Genomic DNA, 17,759 nt, shown 5'->3' with positions numbered 1-17,759 from the left:
TGACTCCCAACGAAAATATTGCTGCGTAACTTTACAAATGCATTTGGCTAATCGATAGATAGTACTAGATAGATACCGTATTTTCCGCACTATAAGGCGCACCTAAAAACCACAATTTTTCTCAAAAGCTGACAGTGCGCCTTATAACCCGGTGCGCTTTATTACGATTCATTTTCATAAAGTTTCGGTCTCGCAACTTCGGTAAACAGCCGCCATCTTTTTTCCCGGTAGAACAGGAAGCGCTTCTTCTTCTACGCAAGCAACCGCCAAGGAAAGCACCCGCCCCCATAGAACAGGAAGCGCTTCTTCTTCTACCCGCCCCCGGAAGAAGAAGAAAAAACGCGCGGATATCACCGTACGTTTCATTTCCTGTTTACATCTGTAAAGACCACAAAATGGCTCCTACTACGCGACAAGGATCCGGTTCATAAAAAGACGCAATCTCTCCATCCGCACACGGATTACTACCGTATTTCACAGCAACTGATATTCCTGTGAACCGCACTGTGGAACGGGAGCACGTACGGTGAATATTCGCACCACAGGGAATGAGAAGTCATCCTTCACTGTGGTTCTAGCTTGCCATGCTAACTTCCACCCATGGTGATATTCAAAAGGAAGACCTTGCCAAAAGAGACCTTTCCAGCCGGCGTCATCATAAAAGCTAACTCGAAGGGATGGATGGATGAAGAAAAGATGAGCGAGTGGTTAAGGGAAGTTTACGCGAAGAGGCCGGGTGGCTTTTTTCACACAGCTCCGAAGGCGAACACACCTTCACTAAGACGGGCAGACAGCGCCGGACGACATACGCCAACATTTGCCAGTGGATCGTAAATGCCTGGGCAGATATTTCGGTCACAACTGTGGTCCGAGCTTTCCGGAAGGCAGGATTCACAGAACTGCTGCACAACAACAGCGACACTGAATCCGATGACTTCGACGAGACGGAGCCGGCCATTTTTGGATCCCACGCTTGCGCAACTTTTCAATTCGGACACCGAAGACGAAGAATTCGAAGGATTTACGAATGAAGAATAACTTCAGAAGGTGAGCGCTATGTTTATTTTGTGTGTTGTGACATTAACGTTCGAGCAACATTATGTTGCTATTTATTGCTCTACACCATTTTGAATTTTACTATGTTTGTGATTGCACATTTGCGTACATTTTGGGACAGAGTTGTTAGAACGCTGGTTTTCAATATATTATTAAAGTTTGACTGAACTATCTGACTGTTTTTTTGACATTCACTTTAGCACAGCGTTTTTTTGACATTCACTTTAGCGCAGCGTAGGCGCGGCTTATAGTCCGGGGCGGCTTATTGGTGGACAAAATTATGAAATATGTAATTCATAGAAGGTGCGGCTAATAATCCGGTGCGCCTTATAGTGCGGAAAATACGGTAGTACTTTATTGATTCCTTCAGGAGAGTTCCCTCAGGAAAATTAAAACAAAAAAACAAAAAAATCGACTAATCGACATAAGTAAAATGTGGCATAATTACTTAGCAAACCATCTTGCAAGAAGCATAAACAAGAGAAACCTACAGCGTAGGACTCGTCGATTGCCATTTGAAGTTCCTTGGAGTAGGATTCGGATTCGGCTGCGTATCTGGCAACCTCAGTCATGGAGAGTGGGAGGAGACTACAGAATTTTGACCGTGATTGAAGTACCATTTCTGGCCACATTACTACTTATGGCACCTTTAACTGAATCAATTAACTTTTTGATACCTATACAAAAGAAACGTGGTACCTAAAAGGGCAAAGTTATACACAGCTAAGACGCAATGATGGAGCTATCCCCCATGGAAACCCATTTAATGGAGACATTAATGCTTACAAAATCATTCTTCTCTTTCAGTGCGCAGCTGGGTGGCGCTAATCAGAGAAAAGGTGAGACTTCCCCCTGCTGGCAAAACATGTCTATTACAATGTCTAGCTGCTGTCTGGTGGCGTCTTCACCCCTTGTTCACGATTGTTCGGACCGCCGCTGTGCAGGCAGGTTACGTGTCGGGTATGTTGGCTCCGGTGGGCATCGGCATCGCGGGGGCCCTGCTCATCGTGGGCGCTCTCTACAGCGTCAGGAGGCTTCAGCGCAAAAGGAGGAACAGCTTCAAACACCAGCGGAGGAAGGGCAGACAAGCAGAGGTCACTATGTGTTATTACTACTACAATACTACACTCTCTGTGTGAAACTATGTGCATTAGTAAATCCAGCAAGGATTCTTTTTAGCGGAAACACACAAAAAATAGAAAAATTAAATTTTTACATAGATCCAAGAATATTTACAGTAGAATTCAAGCTGGAACGCTTGACGTGGTTTTACTGTATAATGGAAAGAGGGGAGTTAGAAATAATCTGTTCCAGCATCAAGCTGTGGCCTTCATAATGAACTATGAAGGTGATGTCTGAGATACATTAATCGTCTTATAGGTGTAAAAAGAAGTTAACAGTCACTTCTTTAAATAAAAAGTGTAAAAAAGAAGTTAATCACTGTAAAATAATCAAGGCTCTACTTTTAACTCTGCAAGTGATTTTGAAACAGGAATATTATTGGCTATTGTTTTAGATATAAAACAATATTTACAGTAACAATCCAGTTATTGAAGTGTAAAAAGATGCGAATAGGAATGTATGATGAGTCAAACTATACTGAGGCATCAATGCATTATCAAACACTATAGGAGCGATACTGTGGCCCTGGAAGCCGTGTTGTGTGGATGTAAAAAGACATGTGACCGATACAGATGCTGTTGTCGTGCCAAACTGTGTTTATCTAGAAGTGCTTCTTCGGCTCAAAAGTGACAGCTCATTCTAAAAGTGGGAATAGTGGCGTGTCGCGTTTGACTTCTGTCACCATCATCGATCCAAATGGAACTATAAATCTTGAAGTCTGGGATAATTTTGATGTTATAGCGCCAAAAAGGGTAAATGTCCTTTTTTCCTGTTTACTATTTGGCTCATTAACCAGAGTTGTGTGTTTCATATTCCTTTCTGCACAGCTATTCACTATAAAACAAAAAATACAATATTTATATATACGGAAGTTTACATACACTTGTAAAGAACATCATTTCATGGCTGTCTTGAGTTTCTACAACACTTATTTTTTTGTGATAGAGTGATTGGAGCACATCCTTGGTCAAAAGTATACATACAGCAATGTTAATATTTGGTTATATATATAATATATGTCCTCTGGCAAGTTTCACTGCAATAAGGCACTTTTGGTAGCCATCCACAAGCTTCTGGTTGAATTTTTGACCACTCCTCTTGACAAAATTGCTGCAGTTCAGCTAAATTTGTTGGTTTTCTGACATGGACTTGTTTCTTCAGCATTGTCCGCACATTTAAGTCAGGACTTTGGGAAGGCCATTCTAAAACCTTAATTCTAGCCTGATTTAGCCATTCCTTTACCACTTTTGACGTGTGTTTGGGGTCATTGTCCTGTTGGAACACCCAACTGCGCCCAAGACCCAACCTCCGTGCTGATGATTTTAGGTTGTCCTGAAAAATTTGGAGGTAATCCTCCTTTTTCATTGTCCCATTTACTTTTGTAAAGAACATAATGTCATGGCTGTTGTTGCAGGTCCCAGGTAGCCAGGACAAGCAGTCAGATAATATTGTCCTGTTATACAGGAGGAAAAAAAGCACACAGAACGTTTCAGTTGGTCACAGACTGGTCGCTCTCGTCAGAATTTATTAACAGAATTTACAAATCCACAATTCACTTAATTTCCCATATCTTTCGTCACTTTGTATTATCATGTCAATGTCTTTTACTTTATCTTCACCTCTATTTTCATCAAAACACTCAATAAACTATCATTAAACTGTTACTGTATCACTGGAGTTATAATTACCATAACAATACTGTATGCCTTTGCCATATATTTTCACATTTCTATATCATCACTCCAAAACATACAATATAGTGCTCAATTAGACATTATTTCACTGTCTTGTCTTTCTCAGGAATATTCACCTTTAACTTAATGCACAATTTAGCAACATTCATTTAAATACTTTACTTTTCTTCATATTCTTCTTCTTATATAGCAGCTTTAAGTTACTGTACTTGAAATGTTCATTGACCATTCCTGAGAGCTTAACTTATATAACCATGTCTAAACATAACAAAATAGCATGTAAAACCTATTTCAGAACACACACATTATACAAATATACATATGAAATCAATAAGAAAATGGGAGCTCTAATTTGGGGAGTCTGAATTAGGATCAGAAGTTCCTATATAAACATTGCGCACTCACGTCGCCATTTTGTATTGATTAATACAGCTGTACACTGGATTCATTCACAAATACAAACTACAACTCACAAACACTTTAGAGTTAGGCTCCACCATCAGAATGTGTACTTAAACTTAGAAAAAAACATGGATATTATTCAGTGAGTTGTTTTACTAAAACTAACCTGTTATACAGGAGGAAAAAAAGCACACAGAACGTTTCAGTTGGTCACAGACTGGTCGCTCTCGTCAGAATGACAAGACACTTCCGGTCTGTAGGTGATCGCATTCAATTGGGAAGAAACGCCCTGCTGCCCCCTACTGACCAATGTGAATATTGATAAATGTGGAATGACAGCTCCAAAAACGAATTCAAACCATAAAATAAAATAAATATATCAACACAAAAATGTGACACATTATGGGTGGGTCACACGCTCCCCGACAAAGAAAATGACTCAAAACAAAATACTCTTTTCAATACACTTTTTTTTTTTCAAATCAAAACTTGTATGTTAGTATGCAAAGGAAGGTACAATGTATGGCATCATGACGGTGTATGGCAGTGTTGGGTATAGTGTGGGATAGGGTGGGTAATGTGGTGTTGGGCCTGACTGTATTCCCCATGCTGGCAATGTCTGCGGCCCACAAAGTCCAATATTGTTGACTGACCCAATTGACTGGTAGGATGGCTGACCAAGAGACTCGTAAGTCAGTGTCCTGGGTGGTCTCCTGACTCGCACTGGTCTCCTGACTGAACCACACTGAGAGGAAGTAGGACTGTCCTGGTTAGTGTCATATCTGGGTTGGCAATGTTCATTTTCAGCATTCTGTTCATATTCGTGTTCACTGGATTGTTCTTGCTCCATCAGTTCAGGTTCCTCTGCTGTGAAGCTGGGAGGCTGTCTGTGCTCTCCTGCTTGTGTGGTCATCCTTGCTTGTTCATGTAAGGATGGAGAAGTAACATGGTTTCTATTAGGCACATGGGTGGTTGTTATATTTGACCTTTGTGACTCGGCTGGCCTTGATACTCTGAGCCAGTACTGTGGTCTTGGGCCATCTTCATCAGAGTCAGATGAAGCACTGCTTTGGAATGTCTCTCTCTCTGCATTCCTTTCAACCTGACTCCTATTCCTTTGTCTCTCTTTAGTCGGTGCTTGGTTCTTTGACTGTTCAGCCACACTCACAGGTAAGTCGTTTACAAGGTGGAGGAGATTCCTATGTAGAGTACGGACTTTGCCACCACCTGTCTCTGGAGACACTTTGTAAACAGGGCTGTCATTTATTTGTTCCTTAACAATGTTTACCGTTTGTTCCCAGTAGGACCTGAGCTTTCCTGGGCCTCCTCTCTCACTCATGTTGCGAACTAAAACCCTGTCACCAGGCTGTAGAACAATCCCCTTCACATGAAGGTCATATCGTCTCTTGCCTCGTGCACTGGACTGCTGACTGTTCTCAGATGCAATGCGGTAGGCCTCTTTCATTCTCACAGCCCATTTGTCGGCGTACCCTTGGGGTGTTTCACCCTCCTCTTCAGAGGACAGACCAAAGAGCAGATCTACAGGGAGGCGGGGGTGGCGCCCAAACATGAGGTAGTGGGGTGAGAAACCTGTGGCCTCGTGTCTAGTGCAGTTATATGCGTGCACCACCTGTGGTAAATGATCCTTCCAGTTGCTCTTTTTCTCCTCTTGCAGTGTTCTCAACATCTGAAGCAACGTCCGATTGAATCTCTCGGCAGGGTTTCCCTGTGGATGGTACGGGGTTGTCCTGGAGTGTCCCACCCCAGACAGTTGCTGAAGGGTCTTAAACAGGGAGTTCTCGAACTCTCTGCCTTGATCATGGTGCAATTTGGATAAAAAACCAAACCGAGGGATGAAGTCATTAAATATTTTCTCTGCAGCTGTTCTGCCTGACTTGTTTCGTGTTGGATATGCTTGGGCAAATCTGGTGAAGTGGTCTATGACTACTAAGATGTATTCGTATCCACCCTTGCTTTGCTCCAAGTGCATGTAATCGATAGACACAAGCTCAAGAGGTGCACTGGTCGTGATACTGCCCATTGGTGCTCTATCATGGACCACAGGTTTCTTTTTCTTGATACAGGGGCACTGTTTTGTGACATAAACCTCAATGTCCTTTTTCATGAAGGGCCAATAGAAACGATCTCTTGCCAGCCCAATGACTCGCTCTGATCCTAGATGAGCCATGTCATCATGGAGATGCTTCATTACAAGGGGCCGATATTCAGAAGGTAGGACAAGCTGCTGTCGACCCCCTGCACTCCTGTACAGTAGGCCACATTCCATATACAGTTTACCCCACTCATGCATGAGTCTTTTCACAGGGCCACCTGCTTTCTTCCTGTCCTCATTTGTCAGTGCTGTTTTTGTCCGTTTCAGCTTGATTATCTCACTGATGGCTGCATCCTGCCTCTGAGATCTGATTAGTTCACTTTGGCTGATGGTCGGTACTGGGGACTTAACTTGAGACTCTGAACTTTGGGCCAGGTTAAGAGAAGCAACATAGGCAATGTCATACCTTTTTGCAGCCTCACTTCCTTCCCAAGTAGCATGTATTGCATCTCTGTCGAGCTCTTCAGTACACTCCTCAACAAAACGGTTTATGTCCAGTGGGAGACGAGACAGTGTGTCAGCATCCACATTGACTTTTCCTGGCCTGTACTTTAGGTTGAATCTGAAGTCAGCAAGCTCTCCAACCCATCTGTAGCCTGTGGCATTCAGCTTTGCAGTACTCATCACGTATGTTAGTGGATTATTGTCTGTATACACTGTGAAGGATGGGGCGTAAAACAGATAATCCCTGAATTTTTCACATACCGCCCACTTTAAGGCTAAGAACTCCAGCTTTCCAGAGTGAAAGTTATAGTTCTTTTCAGCGGGGGTCAATGTCATTGAACCATATGCAATGACTTTCAGCTTTCCACTCTGTCGCTGGTACAAGACTGCACCGAGTCCCTGCTGACGGGCGTCTGTGTGTAGTGTAAAGGGAAGTTCAAAGTCAGGGTATGCTAGTGTAGGTGGGTGTGACAGGACGTTAATGAGCTGCTCGAGGATGGTCTGGTGACAATCAGTCCATTGTATGGGGGTCTTTGAAGGCAACTGTGCTCCTTTACCTTTCTTTATCTTCCCCTGTGTTGTATCAGGATTTCCTTTCACTTGTAGCAGCCCATATATTGGCTTAGCGATGCGGGAGAAATCTTGAATGTACATCCTATAGTAACTCAGAAAACCTAACAGTTTACGGACATCCCCCACTGTAGTGGGTCTTTTCTCCCTCAGTGACATTACAGCCTCGATGTCTTTTGGGTCTATTCTCACCCCATTAGCTGACACTAACCTCCCCACATACCTGACCTCTGGTTTGAACAACTCACATTTTGTGGGTCGCAGCTTGACTCCATAACGTTGCAGGGCTCTCAGGACACGACGCACTGCATCGACATGATCAGCAAAGGTCTTGGAGTAGCAGAGGATGTCGTCAAGGTAAGGAATACAGCAGTCGTCACGCAAGGTGACAAGCATCTCCTCCATGCTGCGTTGGAAAGCAGCAGGGGCATTGCTGAGACCAAACGGTATTCTCACCCACTCATATAGACCCCAAGGAGATATGAAGGCTGTCATGTGGCGGGATCCTTCAGCTATGTAGCCCTGATGATAGGCTTTGCCTTGGTCAAGAATGGTGAACCAGCTGTGGCCGCCCAGGGTGTCCAAGAGATCCTGGATGCGAGGCAGTGGGTGGCGATCTGGCACTGTTTTCTGGTTCAACTGCCTGTAATCAATACACAGTCTTAGAGATCCATCACGTTTTCTGACACAGACAACAGGTGCTGCAAAGGGTGATTTTGACTTGACGATCCAGCCCTTTGCAAGCAGCTCTTGGATGTACTGTTTGATCTCTTGATAGAGTGGTTTGGGAATGGATGAATATGTTTTTTGGACTGGAATGTCATCTTTCAGACTGATGGTCATATGGAGGGTTGGGATGTTCCCAATGTCACCATCATTGCGAGCAAAAGCTCCTGATTCCTCCATCAACATTTGTTTCACCTCCTCTTGTTGATCATCTGTCAGATGACTGACATCCACTGGTGGGTGCCACAGGTCTGCAGTGGGTGGGACCTGATTAGAATTGGGGGGAGGTGAGGAGTCAACAGTGTTAACATGAATACTCTTATGGTCACTGTGGGGACTGTCTGTCTCTATGACTTTGTCAATGGGCTCAATGATGCCTAGGACTGTGAAGCTTGGCAAGGTCACATCATGTTGGGAGTGGTTTGACACTGGAACTTTAATGAAACACCTGTCTGTCTGGTGAATCTCCATTAAGCCTGCTCCAATGCTCAATGACTCCAGCTGTACACTGTCAAGGTTGGGTTCAAACAACACAAATGACTCTGAGGGGTTGATATTGGCTGGAACCCTGCACTTAATGTGAACTACCTGACCTGAATAAATTGTGACCTCTTTGAAACCCACTTTTACAGCAGCATTTTCCTCTTTTGGGGAGTTCTGAGTCCGAATAAAACTCACTATGGCCCCAGCACTAACATCATCAATCTCCATGGCACCTGCAAGGAGGTTAGACAGAATGGACATGAGTTTAGGCCGGCCTTCGTTACTCTTAATGAGTTCTTGGATTACAGTAAAACCAACTAATGGTCTGTCTAGTTTCAGGCAACTCACTAGGAAGGGTACACGGATGGATAAGTCTGGATCATCATTGCCTTGCAGGTTTACCACCACTTCAACCCATCCGTCGTAAGGCACTTCATCACCCGTGACTGCCGAAACATTCAGCTCATTGTCCAGTAGCTCACAGAGAGGTCGAATATCTTGGCTAGGTAGATACTTGTTCTTCCACGTGCTGTCAATTAGGCTCACATTGGCTCCTGTGTCCAGCAGGACAGTGACAGCGTAGCCACCCATACTACATTTCAGCAGGGATTTGCGGCCAATTAGTGGGGCTACTAGCTTGCATGGCTGTGAGGTATTTTGAGATTGTATTGTGTTGGCATCACTGATTTTAACTGGCTTTTGTTTTAGGCCTGTTTGGGGTTGGGACATGGGTGCAGGAGCGGTCAAAGGTTGTCCCTCTGTCTTGACCGCACCCCGTTTCCCGACAGTTTCTGTTTCTTCAAGCACCCAACTGCACGATGGCCTTCTTCTCCGCATGCAAAGCAGTGGTTGCAATTTGGATTGGACTGGGCGACACATTGTGTGCAGCCATAGGGTCTCTGTGTCTTTCTCTCAGTTCTGGGCTTTTCAGGGTCACAGTAAGAGGTTGGTGTACAGCGCTGATCTGGTGCATGAGCCTGTGTGACCAGCTGTTTCAGGGTCTCCATTGCCTGGGTCAATGCTTCAACCTGGGAGCTAAGTCTCTGTATTGTGTCATCTTTATTAACAGTGTTGACTTTTACCTCACTCTTAACTTTCTCCTCAGGTTCAGCCTGGGTGCTATGGGCCTGACTTACTTTGCGGGCAGAGCTGCGACCAAATCTGCGCTTTCTCTCACTTTCCTCTGTGGTGGTCTTTATCACCTGTCGCAGCAAAGCTTCATCAGATACTGTTGGGAGGAGAGGCTTGAGCTCACGCCTGACATCATCATACTTCTCTCCTATTCCCTGACATAATGTGTTCAAGAATATGCACTGTATTGTGGAGGTATCATACTTAACTACTGAGCTTGTTTGTTTAGTAGTGAACATAATCTTTTGTTTGAGGCCAATCATTCTATACAAGAATTGCTGTGGTGTCTCATTTTCATATTGCTTGGCACACATCAAGTCCTGAAAGAGCTCTGTGCATCCCTTCTCACCTAGGTGTGACTGGAGGAAGCTTTTGAGTTCTGTGACAGTCAGGTCGTCTTTGTTTGTCAACATATCTCTGAAGTTGCCAGGTTTGATTGTACGGAGCACCCCTCTAATGACCTCACCCTCAGTGTGTTTCTCTCTGAGACCTTCATCTATTTGTTTGCATAAGCTGTTGTAGCTGAGGTCAGATGTAGTGTCACTTATTTGGCCCCCATGTATCCTGTACTCTTTTCGCTGGAGATAAGCAAGATCTTGTAGGGAGACCAACCTCTCTGAGGTTTGGCGTGGTGTGGGTTCAATATCACTATGGTGACGTGGCTGGCTGCCAACTTGTGCTGGGGTTCTTTGAGTCATTAGGGGGTCATTTGCATCATGGTTGTTCAGGTGTGGGTCAGTTGTGGTTGTCAGGCCAGAAGATGTGATGAGAGTCACACATTCCTGTAACTTCCTGCCTAGTTCTTCATACATGGCTTGTAGCTGCTTCATATCTGGTGTGGTTGTGTGGGTGTGTGTACTGGGGTTAGTGTGTGGATATGTAGTATCACCTGAGCGTGTGGGTGGTGCATTTGAACAAGATGGCTCATCATTTGAAACAAAAACAGGCAATTCAAAACAATCACGTTTTTTGATAACCTTCAATATTACATCATTCAATATCATCAAACGACCAATACCCTCATCATTAGAATTAAACAGATCATCAGATTGCATAAAGGAAAGGATATGGTCGATGCAGCTTTCTTCATCGGTTAAGCTCAGCTCATCTGTGCCTGGATGATCAATTCCGATGGACATCGCAACCTCATAGGCTTCGGTGCCTGAGAGATGGTATAGTTGCTTTTTGATGCTCCATAAGAGTTCTTTTCGTCCTTCAGACATGGCCTTAGCTGCAGTGATGACACCTTGCTTCTGTCGTCGCTCTGCGGCCACTTCACCTCGCCTCTGTAGTCGCACTAAGTCACTGTAGTCGCACTGCAGTCTTTGTAGTCGCACTGCAGTCTCTGTAGTCGCTTTGGCTCTATGGTCGCACGTCACCTCTGTACTGAAGTCGTACTGCAGTCAGGCCACCTCTGCACTGTAGTTGTCCTGCAGTCGCGCCACCTCTTCTCTGTAGCCGCACTGTAGACACACCACCTCTGCTCTGTCGCCGCACCGCAGACACGCCACCTCACTTCAGTAACGTGCAGTCACTCTGGCCTTACGGGTTCATATATATATCACTGGATCAGCAACCGTCAAACCATCAATGGCGTTGCCGATCCCGGACGATCCAAATATCTGTTGCAGGTCCCAGGTAGCCAGGACAAGCAGTCAGATAATATTGTCCTGTTGTACAGGAGGAAAAAAAGCACACAGAACGTTTCAGTTGGTCACAGACTGGTCGCTCTCGTCAGAATTTATTAACAGAATTTACAAATCCACAATTCACTTAATTTCCCATATCTTTTGTCACTTTGTATTATCATGTCAATGTCTTTTACTTTATCTTCACCTCTATTTTCATCAAAACACTCAATAAACTATCATTAAACTGTTACTGTATCACTGGAGTTATAATTACCATAACAATACTGTATGCCTTTGCCATATATTTTCACATTTCTATATCATCACTCCAAAACATACAATATAGTGCTCAATTAGACATTATTTCACTGTCTTGTCTTTCTCAGGAATATTCACCTTTAACTTAATGCACAATTTAGCAACATTCATTTAAATACTTTACTTTTCTTCATATTCTTCTTCTTATATAGCAGCTTTAAGTTACTGTACTTGAAATGTTCATTGACCATTCCTGAGAGCTTAACTTATATAACCATGTCTAAACATAACAAAATAGCATGTAAAACCTATTTCAGAACACACACATTATACAAATATACATATGAAATCAATAAGAAAATGGGAGCTCTAATTTGGGGAGTCTGAATTAGGATCAGAAGTTCCTATATAAACATTGCACACGCACGTCGCCATTTTGTATTGATTAATACAGCTGTGCACTGGATTCATTCACAAATACAAACTACAACTCACAAACACTTTAGAGTTAGGCTCCACCATCAGAATGTGTACTTAAACTTAGAAAAAAACATGATATTATTCAGTGAGTTGTTTTACTAAAACTAACCTGTTATACAGGAGGAAAAAAGCACACAGAACGTTTCAGTTGGTCACAGACTGGTCGCTCTCGTCAGAATGACAAGACACTTCCGGTCTGTAGGTGATCGCATTCAATTGGGAAGAAACGCCCTGCTGCCCCCTACTGACCAATGTGAATATTGATAAATGTGGAATGACAGCTCCAAAAACGAATTCAAACCATAAAATAAAATAAATATATCAACACAAAAATGTGACACATTATGGGTGGGTCACACTGTCTTGAGTTTTTGTAATATTTTCTACAACTCTTATTTTTTTGTGATAGAGTGATTGGAGCACATACTTGTTTGTCACAAAAAACATTCATGAAGTTTGGTTCTTTTATGAATTTATTATGGGTCTACTGAAAATGTGAGCAAATCTGCTGGGTCAAAAGTATACATACAGCAATGTTAATATTTGGTTACATGTCCCTTGGCGATAAGGCGCTTTTGGTAGCCATCCACAAGCTTCTGGTTGAATTTTTGACCACTCCTCCTTGACAAAATTGGTGCAGTTCAGCTAAATTTGTTGGTTTTCTGACATGGACTTGTTTCTTCAGCATTGTCCACACGTCAGGACTTTGGGAAGGCCATTCAAAAACCTTAATTCTTGCCTAATTTAGCCATCTCTTTACCACTTTTGACGTGTGTTTGGGGGTCATTATTCTGCTGGAACACCCAACTGTGCCCAAGACCCAACCTCCGGGCTGATGATTTTAGGTTGTCCTGAAGAATTTGGAGGTAATCCTCCTTTTTCATAGTCCCATTTACTCTCTGTAAAGCACCAGTTCCATTGGCAGCAAAACAGGCCCAGAGTATAATACTACCACTGCCATGCTTGACGGTAGGCATGGTGTTCCTGGGATTAAAGGCCTCACCTTTTTTGCTCCAAACATATTGCTGGGTATTGTGGCCAAACAGCTCACATTTTTGTTTCCTCTGACATCACATGGACAAAGATAAGACCTTCTGGAGGAAATTTCTGTGGTATATCATTATATCATTATATCATGGGTTTTGAATGTTAGTATTCGATTTTGCAGGTAACACATGCATGGTTTTTTTTTTAACTCAATGCATTTATTTAAAAAATTGTCTAATGGCATGAACAGTGAAAATAAATGTTACAAACTTTTACTTAGATCCGAACCAAAAATCTGTCTCGTTGTTCCTTGATTAGCAATTCTAGCGTAATCCTGTTGTTAATAAACTCCCAATAGAAACATGAATGTCTTTTAATGCTATCAATTGTTACCTGCAGCAACCTCTGGAGGTCGGCACAAGCCGCCAGGATCAGGCCATGCTGTTGGCAGACAGCTCCGAGGACGAATTCTGATCAAAGATGACACAGGTGTTGGAAGTCAACATCGTCATGACAACCGCATACGTCACTCTTGAGTTGTTCCCCTGTGACTCTACACAAACAGTGTTCAGAGTGTCAGTGAAGGAGAGTGTACCCCCTCGCTTTGGACTTTTACACTTTGACCTGGGGGAAAAAAATAATTTAGCAGGGTGTAACCAGCGCATAGATTCGACGCAAGAAAGGGCTGATTAAGTAAAAATAAATATAAAATAGATGTATATATTTACTGTAAATGTGTCATATTAGTGTAAAGTTTACTTTATGTTTCACGTGAATTGTATTTCATAAGCAAAATAGGTTGTTTGCTACTTATGAGGCTAAAGCTAGTTAGCTGAGCGAAACCTTCTTGGTTAGACCTGCTCAGTGGCCTTGTGGTTAGAGTGTCCGCCCCGAGGCTGGAAGGTCGTGAGTTCAAACCCCGGCCGAGTCATACCAAAGACAATAAAAATGGGACCTTTTACCTCCCTGCTTGGCACTCAGCATCAAGGGTTGGAATTGGGGGTTAAATCACCAAAATGATTCCCGAGCGCGGCCACCGCTGCTGCTCACTGCTCCCCTCACCTCCCAGGGGGTGGAACAAGGGGATGGGTCAAATGCAGAGGATAATTTCACCACACCTAGTGTGTGTGACTAAAAATCACACACCACAGCCGCCAACTTCATTTAGGACATAAGCTTATCAATTAGCTCATGTTTTGATTGTTAATTAAGTTTGTACTTACCTTATAAAAAGAACCAGGCCAGTGGGTGCCAAATGTAGAAGTTCAGTCAGTGTGACATTTCTCAGATTTAACTCACTTTTCTCAGATTTAGCACATTTTCATCACATTTAAGTTTAAATTAAACGTTGACTCTGAATATATCTAAATGTCAAATGAAAACCTCACTATGATCATGTTTTACCATTTAGCTCACAATTAAGACATTATTTAGAGCCGAAGGTCTGCTAGCTGCTGCATCAAACTTGCAGTATATGACAGTGATCGTGTCGTCTACAGCAATGTCATGTTCATATGTAACACAATCATGAAGTACGAGCGCAGTGAAATGACGAAAGATACATACAAACAGAAATAGGTGGATTATTGCACACCGCATGCCTCGGTGCAAGAATCAATTCCATTCCTTGTCAAACGTGGAAGTGCAGCGTCGACATGTTTGAGTGTCTAATTGTCTTTATGCAACACACCCTGCACACTCACACATTTGGAGCTAACATTTAAAAAAAAAAAAAGCTACTTTTTTGTCATTAAGCATCAGTCATGTTTCCTTCTTCTGCAGTAAGAAAGTTGGCATCCTATAAATATTCATCTTTACACTTGGTGAGAGATTTAGCGCTCGCATTTAGATGTAGAACTAAGATTTAGGTTTAGATTTAACATATGTATATTTAACATATCAATTTATATTTAGGATTTAGGTTTAGATTTAACATATGTATATTTAGCATATCAATTTATATTTAAGATGTAGGTTTTGGTTTAACATTTAGATATAACATTTAGAGTCAACATTTAATTTAAACTTAAATGTGATGAAAATGAGCTAAATCTGAGAAATACACTATATTGCCAAAAGTATTTGGCCACCCATCCAAATGATCCGAATCAGGTGTCCTAATCACTTGGCCCGGCCACAGGCGTATAAAATCAAGCACTTAGGCGTGGAGACTGTTTCTACAAACATTTGTGAAAGAATGGGCCGCTCTCAGGAGCTCAGTGATTTCCAGCGTGGAACTGTCATAGGATGCCACCTGTGCAACAAATCCAGTCGTGAAATGTCCTCGCTCCTAAATATTCCAAAGTCAACTGTCGGCTTTGTTATAAGAAAATGGAAGAGTTTGGGAACAACAGCAACTCAGCTACCAAGTGGTAGGCCATGTAAACTGAGGGGTCAACGGATGCTGAAGCGCATAGTGCAAAGAGGTCGCCGACTTTCTGCAGTCAGTGGCTACAGAGCTCCAAACTTCATGTGACCTTCCAATTAGCCCACGTACAGTACGCAGGGAGCATCATGGAATGGGTTTCCATGGCCGAGCAGATGCATCTAAGTCATACATCACCAAGTCCAATGCAAAACGTGGGATGCAGTGGTGTAAAGCACGTCGCCACTGGACTGTAGAGCAGTGGAGACGCCTTCTCTGGACTGATGAATCACGCTTTTTCATCTAGCAATCTGATGGACTAGTCTGGGTTTGGATGTTGCCAGGAGAACGCTAAAAATTCAGACTGCATTGTGCCGAGTGTAAAGTTTGGTGGAAGAGGAATAATGGTGTGGGGTTGTTTTTCAGGAGTTAGGCTTGGCCCCTTAGTTCCAGTGAAAGGAACTTTGAATGCTCCAGGATTCCAAAACATTGTGGACAATTCCATGCTCCCAATCTGACTGTGCACCAGTGCATAAAGCAAGGTCCATAAAGACATGGATGACAGAGTCTGGTGTGGATGACACTTGATTGGCCTGCGCAGAGTCCTTACCTGAACCGGATAGAACACCTTTGGGATGAATAAGAACAGAGACTGAGAGCCAGGCCTTCTCGACCAACATCAGTGTGTGACCTCACCAATGCGCTTTTAGAAGAATGGTGGAAAATTCCCATAAACACACTCTGCAACCTTGTGGACAGCCTTCCCAGAAGAGTTGAAGCTGTAATAGCTGCAAAAGGCATTGAACCCTATGGGTTAGGAATGGGATGGCACTTCAAGTTCATATGTGAGTCAAGGCAGGTGGCCAAATACTATATATATAGTGTATGTCTGTGTGACTGATCTTTTACATTCAGCATGCCATAGCCAACGTGCCAAAGGCGATAGCTCCTTCAAAGCAAAGTGTTGCGATCTCATCAAATAAACTTGAATTTTGTCGTTTTTGTCAGTGTAAAAAGCATCTGGGTGACTACTTGTCACTTTTGTGCTATTGATAAGAAATCAGTGATGTTGGCTGCAAAAACACAACTTTGGTCGTTTTGTGTACGGCATTTGTCTGAAAGGAACAAATGAAAGTATTACGTGAAAAGGATGTCCGCCTACGTTTGGAGACTTTTGTTACACCTGCAAGAACATTCTATGTATAGTCACAAGTTCATGAAGTCCATCTGTGTGATTCAGTACATAAAGTCTGCCTTTGCAAAGATGATTAACCATACACACGGTATTGTAAATTATTATCTGAGCATTGTTTTTTTGCAGGTTAAACTTTTCGTATTGGATTACAACAGATTGTGCGTAAGTCATTTTGGCTGTTGTCTCAAAACTACTAATACATTTTTTGTATTGTCGCTGTTCAACTGCAGGTGTTCATGCAATAACACTGTTTGAGGGTTAATGTGATGTAAAATAGTGATTATGTCTTATGTGTAGATATTAAACAAAGGAAACATAATTCTCAAAATAAAGACCTTAAAACTTCCACTACGCCCGGGAATCGACTCATGCTTCAAACAACAGAGACAACTCCAGTTTACAGCATTAAAAAAATCAAATAATTTATTTCTGTGTTCTTTTTTGTTTGCTTCCTCTCCACATTAAATAAAAGCTATCTCTGACATTTCCAGATTCAAATCGAGAGGGATGGGAAGCGGGGAGAAGAAGCTGGGGTGTGAAAACACACACAAGTCAGACATCCATCCATCCATCCATCTTCTTCCGCTTATCCGAGGTCGGGTCGCGGGGGCAGCAGCCTAAGCAGGGAAGCCCAGACTTCCCTCTCCCCAGCCACTTCGTCCAGCTCCTCCCGGGGGATCCCGAGGCGTTCCCAGGCCAGCCGGGAGACATAGTCTTCCCAACGTGTCCTGGGTCTTCCTCGTGGCCTCCTACCGGTCGGACATGCCCTAAACACCTCCTTAGGGAGGCGCTCGGGTGGCATCCTGACCAGATGCCCGAACCACCTCATCTGGCTCCTCTCGATGCGGAGGAGCAGCGGCTTTACTTTGAGCTCCCCCCGGATGACAGAGCTTCTCACCCTATCTCTAAGGGAGAGCCCCGCCACCCGGCGGAGGAAACTCATTTCGGCCGCTTGTACCCGTGATCTTGTCCTTTCGGTCATAACCCAAAGCTCATGACCATAGGTGAGGATGGGAACGTAGATCGACCGGTAAATTGAGAGCTTTGCCTTCCGGCTCAGCTCCTTCTTCACCACAACGGATCGATACAGCGTCCGCATTAC

The 17,759-nt window shown here is 43.2% G+C and overlaps 1 protein-coding gene across 2 annotated transcripts in view; it reads left to right on the top strand.

Annotated features, from left to right (window-relative positions):
* The window catches only part of LOC133576120 (uncharacterized), a 40,074-nt gene extending 22,982 nt beyond the window's left edge, over positions 1–17,092 (top strand). The window contains exons 6-8 of one of the 2 annotated variants that reach the window (XM_061929123.1): positions 1,864–1,895; positions 2,001–2,150; positions 13,497–17,092. In XM_061929123.1, coding sequence (XP_061785107.1) covers positions 1,864–1,895; positions 2,001–2,150; positions 13,497–13,633 — 319 coding nt within the window. In that variant the 3' untranslated portion in view covers positions 13,634–17,092. The remainder of the gene's footprint in view (positions 1–1,863; positions 1,896–2,000; positions 2,151–13,496) is intronic. The other variant, XM_061929124.1, reaches the window with a different exon arrangement.
* Positions 17,093–17,759: the final 667 nt, after the last annotated feature.

This window comes from Nerophis lumbriciformis, linkage group LG34, assembly GCF_033978685.3.
Source record: "Nerophis lumbriciformis linkage group LG34, RoL_Nlum_v2.1, whole genome shotgun sequence".
In the NCBI taxonomy this organism is placed as follows: domain Eukaryota; kingdom Metazoa; phylum Chordata; class Actinopteri; order Syngnathiformes; family Syngnathidae; genus Nerophis; species Nerophis lumbriciformis.
This window is presented reverse-complemented; position numbering and strand designations above follow the sequence as displayed.